This window comes from Coptis chinensis, chromosome 5 (assembly GCF_015680905.1).
Source record: "Coptis chinensis isolate HL-2020 chromosome 5, ASM1568090v1, whole genome shotgun sequence".
NCBI classification, from domain to species: domain Eukaryota; kingdom Viridiplantae; phylum Streptophyta; class Magnoliopsida; order Ranunculales; family Ranunculaceae; genus Coptis; species Coptis chinensis.
The window spans coordinates 66,499,347-66,508,159 of record NC_141460.1 but is presented as its reverse complement, the minus strand read 5'-3'; the positions used below and the strand labels follow the sequence as shown (position 1 = coordinate 66,508,159).

The 8,813-nt window shown below is 35.6% G+C and overlaps 2 protein-coding genes across 2 annotated transcripts; both read right to left on the bottom strand.

Annotated features, from left to right (window-relative positions):
• Positions 1-3,350: 3,350 nt before the first annotated feature.
• LOC147498435 (uncharacterized) lies at positions 3,351-4,067 on the bottom strand. Its single transcript, XM_086563232.1, has one exon. It carries the CDS (start codon positions 4,065-4,067, stop codon positions 3,351-3,353), a length of 717 nt encoding a protein of 238 aa, XP_086419358.1.
• Positions 4,068-5,984: 1,917 nt separating this feature from the next.
• On the bottom strand, positions 5,985-6,533 carry LOC147498434 (uncharacterized). Its single transcript, XM_086563231.1, has one exon. The coding sequence runs from the start codon at positions 6,531-6,533 to the stop codon at positions 5,985-5,987; it is 549 nt and encodes a 182-aa protein (XP_086419357.1).
• Between the last annotated feature and the right edge of the window lie 2,280 nt (positions 6,534-8,813).

Sequence of the window (8,813 nt, the reverse complement as noted above, 5' to 3'; positions counted from 1 at the left end):
ATATTTGGAAGTAAAATTTCCAGTTAGAATACTTAGAAGTTGTATTAGAAGATGCCCTTATTAGATAGAATATTGGAAACGATAAATATTAGAAATAGATAGATCAATATTTGAATAAGGGCTGGATATGGGCATTATAATGGGCTGGATATGGGCTGAACATTGGAAATAAGTCCATATTGTGGGCCTAACTTTTCATGGTAGGACAGATTTCATTAGCTTGTTGTCCTAAAAAGGAAAGGGGATGAGCAGTGCGTTAACACTCCACTGCAGTGGGAAATAATTTGTCATAATTGGATAGGATGACCAGAAGTGCTTCAGTAATTCTTGTGTAGATGTTGAGTGATGCATGGCTTCCTCTTTATTTCTTTCTGGTAGTTGGTCAAGGACATTTTCCTGAGGGCTCTTGCCAATGTGATACTTGGTACTTGAGTGATGTTGAGTCAAGTCTATTAAAACCTTAAGTGCAACATCAGGCCTAACAACGAGATCACTAAACCCATTTTCTCTCATATCTGAAATAAGATTTTGCAAAAAACCAAACGTATGCTGAGTGTTCAAGTCGTGACTGATTGGTTTTGTGCTGAATTCTGCATCTCCCACATTTCTAACAAAGTTAGCATGATGAGAATCATAATATTGTCGAGGATCCTTGATAGAAAGAGGTTCAAACGAAAGCTTATGATGAGGATCCTGCAGATCTTCAATTGCAACCATCTGGTAGACCATTACCATCGTTGCTGCTTAAGTTGCACTCTCATCCAACTTAACCTGTTTGGACCTAGAAAGTGCTTCTGCTGCTACAGTCCAAGTGTTTCATAATGCAACATGTTCGGCTCTTACTTGAAGAACAACTGTTGTATGGCTGTTAAGATTATCTGAGCGATTGTATTCATCACACTCTAAGTCAATAGCTACTTCACTTTCATCACGATGCATGTAATCATCGCCTTGATCAACTTCCATGTCTAAGGTTGGATCAACTCGCTTGAGCTTCCGCCGAGAATCATTGGCTAACGTTTTATCACCCTTAAAAAAAGAAGCAATCACCTCATCATCATCAGCTGCAGCCACAACAGCAGTAACATTGCTTTCCATGTACAAATACTTTGCTCAACAATATTTTGTCCAAAACTAAACTTCTGTGAACTTTTAAGGGACAAATTTCATATATGCCTTGTGAACAGCTGGTTTTCAAGAAAATATCTGATCAATGATCTCTGGTGGGAAGTTAAAAGTGACTTTGTTGCTCCTCCCATCTATCACTGGATTGATATCTGTAATCATAGCACTTTTAAACCCTACTCGTTGTTTCATAGCCTTAGCCTTGTTGGCATTAGTAGAAAGCAACTCCTCTGTCAGAGTTTCTTTCTTCTCCAAAAATTGAGTTGGAGAATTCTATTAATTCCTTTGGGTGGGGGTGAAGTATTGTAGTGAAAGATGCACTGTAGTATATTTGTGTCGATGGAAGGCAAGGTAGCTTACATATTGCCTGCTTCTTGTATAGACTATAATTGTCTGAAATTTGTATTCACCTTTACTAAATTTTTCCTCCATTTCTAATTTACATTGTTACTAATTTTTTTTTACATTGTTATTAAGCTTTGGAACCATATTTATGTAACTCTTACCATATCTATTAAGGTTTTGGCGACGGGTATCTAGCTTAAATGTTGTTCTTGTTGACTGCTATAATGGATATATAAGTAATTAAGCATTGTTTGATGCTTTATAAACATTTACTTATATCCTGAGAAGCCTTATGGATTTGTTGGTACAGGTGGTCCCAATTATTGACAGGTTTTATGGATTGGACTTTGTAATTATTATACTTGAAACATTAATTTAATCTGATGAAATATCTAACTTTTTGCAGAGAAGGCTCAAAGCAGAGCAGGCAAACCAAAAGGGAGAAGAAGCTTTCCTGAAAAAGGATTATCTAATAGCGATAACTTGGTATGCTAAGGTAACCAAGAGTATTTTTTTCAAGAATACTTTCTACTTAAGGTATTTTTTTACTGGTCATTTTTTAAAAAAATTCGTTCTAAATCGCTAAGTGCAGATTATGAAATTGGAATAGTGTTCTTGTATCCAATATGATAGAATACACAAACTTTTAAATAGGCACACACACTAACTTTGGAGTGAGTTATCCAAAGTAGAAAAGGGGAAAAATCTAGTACATTCTTCCCATACTTTTATTTGTGATCAGCCAATGTCACTACGGGCCATGAACTTGATGCCTAAATGTCAGCAATGACAGACAGACAAACAACAAACATGTAGTAAAACATGCTCAGGTATCATAAAAATAAGACCAAAACAACTAGTCAACCATATAAAAATTGTAGTTGTAGATACCTGAGTTGCAAATACATATTGCAGTATAGAGTGTGTTGACGATAAGATATTGTTCACCATAAACAGATATCTCAACAGTTTGTACTTCACCAAATTGTTATGACAAATGATAAGGCTGCTGTCATGGATGTCAGAGGTTCCCGCATTAATCTGTTTTTCTAAAATATTCCAAGTAGACACTGAGAAAGACCTTTGTTTTTGGCCCTTTTGGAGCTGGGGACTGTGTTTTGCTGTCTTTTCACCCTTTAATAAAATAAAATAGTGCAAAGATCTTATTAGGATCACATCAAAATGTCTAAGTGAGAATGTAATTTGGGGAATTACAATATAATTGACTGGAAAAATTAACTCGTCCCAAAAAGCAAAGACAACTTCACCTAGATGGTCCCTTGCAGCACCACCATATCCAACGCCAGTAGACCTCTTTATATTAAAGTCAACACTCTTTAACAACTTGAACTACATCCTTGCAACCCTTTCTCTATAGCTTGTAGCTCTTAAAAAAGAACATAATTCCTTCCAGAACCACCACAAAAGGCCAAGACAACTTCACCTAGATGGTCCCTTGCAGCACCAACATATCCAACGCCAGTAGACCTGTTTAGAATAAAGTAAACACTCTTTTACAGATTGTATCCTAGACCTACAGAAGAGATAATCAATCTAATCCCCAGGAGATCTGCTGCCATGCCATTGTATTATGCAAGAAATTAATATATATTTATTTAACTTGTTTTTATTTTAATCTTGTATGTGATTCATCTTGAATGTAAAATAGCTAAATTAAAACATACCTTGAGTTGATATCTTCATATTGAATTGAAAACTTCTTTATACACAATGTTCTTTGTGCATCCTTCGGGTTCATTTCCATCCTTTTTTATTAGGAATTTCAATCCCTTTCTTGAGGTGGTTCGCGAGACAGCAACATATAACTGCCCATGTGTGAAAATTGGCCTGGGTAAATAAACACCAACCTTATCAAAAGTCTAACCTTGACTCTTGTTTATAGTCATAGCGAAACAAACTTTGACAGGAAACTGTTTCCTCCTGAAGATGAAAGGCCATTTTGTGTCACTTGGAGACATAATCATTCGGGGAATAAAAATTGGTTCTCCTATCTTTGTTCCAGTAATAATTGTTGCTTCTATGACTTTTGGAGCAATATTTGTCACTGTGAGTCTAGTACCATTACACAGTCCTTCACTTTGATTCATGTTTCGCATCAGCCTAATAGGGACTCCACGCTTAAGCTTTAGATTGTGGTTTGGTACTCCGAAAAATTCCAAGTTGTTTAAAAATTCTGTTGGATACAGAACATCTTGTTCTGCGCACTTTCCTGGGATTGGACATAGAGAGTCTGCACTTAAGTAGCTTTTTAAATCTCCAAGAATTTTTGAAACAACTGCATAATTTATTTCGTCTACTGTGTCATTCTTCAGTGCTAGAATACTCCTTTCTTTCAAGTACTTAACTTCTGTATACTTATTCACCAAATCTGGATAAATGGTGATGATGATATCTTCAACTGAGTTGTCACTTTCTGGAATTAGTAAGTCATCAGGTAGTTTGATCCAAGTCGGCTCTATTTCTTCGTTTATCGCCTTTGCAGGTAGGTTCCCATCTCCTAGATCTAGAACCCATTTGCTAAATTCATCTACGTAACTAACAGTGTCATAGTCCATCATGTCACTCTTGAGTCTCATGTTTTCACTTAAGTGAAAAACTTGGCAGTTTTTTCAAAGTTTTGATTTGTTAATGGAAGCTTTAACAACATCAATTCTTTTACCTCTTGGTATGACTGGCAAAATATGTCTGAAATCTCCACCCATGAGAAATGTCTTTCCACCAAAATCTCTAGTATCTGGTTTCAATAAGTCTTTCAGAGTACGGTCAACGGCCTCAAAGCCATGCCTATGAGTCATTGGAGCTTTGTCCCACACAATAAGGTTAACTTTTGAAATAAGCTTGTGTAGTTTTGAACCATGAGAAATGTCACAACTTGTGGTCTCATCTGTAGGTATCATAATTTTAAACCTTGAATGCGCTGTTCGTCAATCTGGTAAAAGAAGTGATGATATTCCCAAAGAAGCAACTGCAAGAACAATTTTACTTTCAGAACGGAGTTTTGAAATGATAGTCTTATAGAGATATGTTTTCCCAGTTCCCCCACTTCCGTAGACAAAAAAAACACCTCCAGATTACGTCTCAACCGCATCAATTACACAGTTGTAAACATCTTTCTGTTCATTGTTGAGATTGTTATAGAGTTTGATATGTTTGTTGTGCAACTCTAAGCAGTTGTAATCCAATTCTTCAGCAATCAATTTGTTACCATAAGATGCTTGTGAAGAAATATTGAATTTAGGAAAATCTTCAATATCTGTAAGTGTTTTCCCCTTATGAACCATGATATTCTCAATCTCGCAAAGAGTATCATTCTTTATCTGGTCTTCACTTAGCTTGAGACTTTGGTTGTGGTTGGTTTTTCTGTAACGAAACAAAATATCTTCACCAAGGCTTTTCTGATGATTTTCAAAAAGTATTTCTGGAGATGTAAACTCACACAGCAAGATTAAAGTGACAAAAAGTTATCTTAAAGAAGCTGGATTTGCCCACTCGCTGGCTTGCTTCATAACATCATTCCATTCAATGTCGTCTTCTAGCAAACCATATGCCTGTAATCCAAAAATGAAGGATTACATAATATAAAATGAAAAACTTGATAATCACATTTTAATTATTGTCAACATTACATTATCCTTGTGTTTAGTGATACAGTGTCAATGATGAGATTTTGGCCACTAAAGCAAATAAATTAAGGCCATGCTTCTATTTAGTGTGTATTATCCAGTTAATCTTTTAATGATAAATGTAATAGGGTGCTTTCCCAAAAAGTATTTTGGGGTACCCTTGGTGCATGATAGAGTTAAGAGTGCTCATCTCATTGACCTGGTTGACAAAATGAGGAAGAGAGGTACAAGGTGAGAAAGTAACTTTTTTTTTCAAGGGAGAGTTGTGCTTGCTAAATCTGTTCTTTCCAAATAACCATTTACAAAATGTGTACATATATGAGTGGCCAGATAGCTTGATAAAGAAATATGAAATGATTCTACGGTATTTGGTCTACGGTGTTGACAAATAAAGTAGCAGTGAAATGGGATCCATGTTCCAAACCTAATGTGGGTGGGGGGTTGTCTTTTTTGTCCAAAGATGATGCTTGCTCAAGATTTTTGAGGGCTAAGTATTTTATGAGAACAGGAGATATCATTAAGTACAACAGAATATATATTCTAGTGTCAAATGACATATAACTTTAATAATAATGTTAGACTTCTATTGGAATATAATAATGGCCTAAAGGGATATTGCTTATTATTTTACTTACTATGTCACAAAAAAGTTGTTAGTAGTAGATGGACAATTGAAGTAGTTGAAAGATTACCTGACACGTTGCTTTAAAAGTTGGATGTGGGGTTCCATTAACTGTACGAATATCTTCATAACTCCTAGGTCCTTTAACAACATTAAGCAACATTCTTAACTAGAACCTTTCACCTAATGTAGGATGTGCGTAGTAAACTCGTCCAACTGATTTTCCTCATTTTCGTAGAGTCCACTTATTATACTTTTTGTTTCCAAACAAATTTAGTTGGGAAATCAACATAAGTAAGTGTCCTAGCTAATTCATACCCTTCATTTGCCTTGAACCATTCTATAAACTTTGTTCTGGACGCTTTTTCACGTCGCACTACTACTTTTGGATCATCTTTCTCACTGTAGTATACCATATTCTGACCTTCAAGATGGAATGGCAAGCGCACGACACTCGGATTTCTGTATTGTATATCAAAATTTAGAAGCCTCCAAACTCCTTCAGAAGAAGAAAGAAATCGATAGTCTAAGAAGTTTGATATTTCATCAACATCCCTGACAATTTGTTCCTTACTGTTATTATCAGTCACTACATTCTCAACAATCATTGCAGATGCTCTATCCTTTCCCTTGTTAATATACTTGAATAGGTATTGCATTGACCTTGCTTTGTTGCAATGTTCAACATTTATGTGGGCATGGAACTTAACAATCAAGTCCACATTGTGTGTAATGACCCATTTGTTATCAAGAGTTATTCCGTCTTTTTGTGCAGTTTGACCATTGTCTCTCCTCATATAGACTGTGAAGTCATTTTCGTTAATTGTTGTCTCACTACAGAATGGTTTCGGATAGTGAAGTCATTTTCGTTAATTGTTGTCTCACTACAGAATGGTTTCGGATAGTGCCTAGAGCATTTTTTATTCCCATCATCAGTTTTAACCATGTAAAGAGAACCTGGTTTAGACTCGCCACATGGACCGTGAATCATGAATTCCACAACTGCATTATATGCAACTTTGTCAGTAGGGTCAGGCAATTCGGCAGATATAACTCTGTTGACTTGCGAAGGGATGGAAGGCTTTGCTGAGTTTTCCAAAAATAGTAAGATATGAGCATGGGGAAAGCATCTCTTTTGGAACTCTATTGTGCAGAGAGCTGCAATTAATTGGAAGTTAGTATCAGATTTTCATACTTAAATAATATAATATTTACTAAAACTTAACAATAAATATAAAGACTTGGCAACAAATTGTTTACAGATGTTATTTAAAGAAGTTGCAAACTAATAGAAGCAATGGAAATAAACTAAGAAGTGGACCACTTCACCACTCTTTGATTTACTGTTCCTTTTGGTATATCTTTTTCAAAATTATTAATTCTTCCTTTTAATTTCTTATGTTTTCGATTGAGTCTCAAAATTTTAGAATTTTCCATTCATTCCCTCCTGAAGGGGTAGCTTTTCTGTTGCACATATGAGTTTTGTCAATTTTTTGAAGCATGTGGAAAGGAAACTAAGAAATAAGAGGGGTACATGGCTACTGTTATGCGATTTTGTAGTACAATGCTGGGGCTGGAAGACAAAAAAGGTGAACCGGTCCTATTCCTTCAGAGATTGCATTGGCACTTGTGTCCTGATCGACCTCTATTCTCAGGTACCCCATGCACATGGATTAAGAATATAACTCTTCTTGGTTCTATGTATGAGAAGTGAGAGTGAGGTAGAGCTCTGGTTAGTGCATAATGGTGGTGTAGTCTCTACCCAGACAATACTTCTTGACTTAAAACATTAGAGTTTGAAGTCATGTTGGATTTCAGCTAGATGCTGGTACCGTGCTAACCCGCCTACTCTTTTTTTGCTATATCAACAAAAGCCGGCATGAATAAGGCTGTTTCCAGTGTTTACATTTGTTATGCTCTTCAAACAGCTTAGGAGGAATGTCTTTTGAGCAATTTATTTTCAGATTTGGTTACATCATGAACATAAAAGATCATGGACACTCTCTTTGTCTCTGTATATTCTTTTGTGCCCTTGTATTAAGCTTTTGGGGTAAAATTGGTTTAGATAAACTACCAGTTTTGTCTTTTTGAACAGTTCTCATTGATGTTGGGTACCCTGAGACATTTTTATATCCTAGCTCAAGTGTCATATTCATGTCTTCACAGAATTGTGGTCAGATATAATATTTGACAGTCTTAACGGAAAATGGATAGATTTTTTAACCAAGAAGTTTGTACCTTGTAAATCATAGAATATTCAATCTTGACGGATGAAGAAGCTCAATTTTTTTATTCTGAAGATTGATTTTGTATCCAAGAGTTGTTTTTCTGTTATTCTAGTCTTCAATCTATTGACTACTTTATTTGATTTTTATATAGGTACAGTTGCTTGGGTGGGAGTGTGGACTTTGTAAAGATGGTGGTGTCCTTGGGTACTTCATTGTTAATCAACTCTATAGTTATTACACTTAGGCAATGATAGAGCTAAGTTATTATCAATTAAGGTGTATTAAAAGTTTTCAAGTGCTTTAACTGCGGTATTTGTACGTCAAATTTGATAAACTATTAATCTTTTCCAGGGAGTGAAGGGAGTAAGGTACAGCATGAAGATAGAGCTAAAAGACATGTAAATTGCCATCTGTTAAGTTTGTACACTACTCTTGGTATGTCATAATCTATGAAGACTAGTATGTCGTGGTCAAATCATGATCCTTTAATCGAGTATATTGGATATATACTTTTGATAGGAAACTGTTTAAAATGTTTAAAATGTTTTTTTCTATCTTCGCTATCCGGATGACTTACCAACAGTTCAATTCATCGATGTTATTAAAACTAAAGTGAAAAAGGATGGGTATACAGGGCTTTTCAGAGGATGGAAACCCAGGATGCTATTCGACACTCCTGCAGCTGCAATCTGCTGGTTAACCTATAAAGCAGGTAAATCTTTCTTCCAAGAACTCAATGATAGCATAAGCAGCAGGAGTAGTAAAGGTTCATGAAAATTTAGGAAATGAAAAAGGAACATAACTTTGCCACTGTTGTATTTGCAAAAGCCTTAAGCTGATCCAAGACAA

Bases quoted from the DNA above. Each gene is read 5' to 3' on its own strand.
- LOC147498435 (XM_086563232.1), bottom strand. From the start codon at position 4,067: ATGAGACTCAAGAGTGACATGATGGACTATGACACTGTTAGTTACGTA.
- LOC147498434 (XM_086563231.1), bottom strand. From the start codon at position 6,533: ATGAGGAGAGACAATGGTCAAACTGCACAAAAAGACGGAATAACTCTT.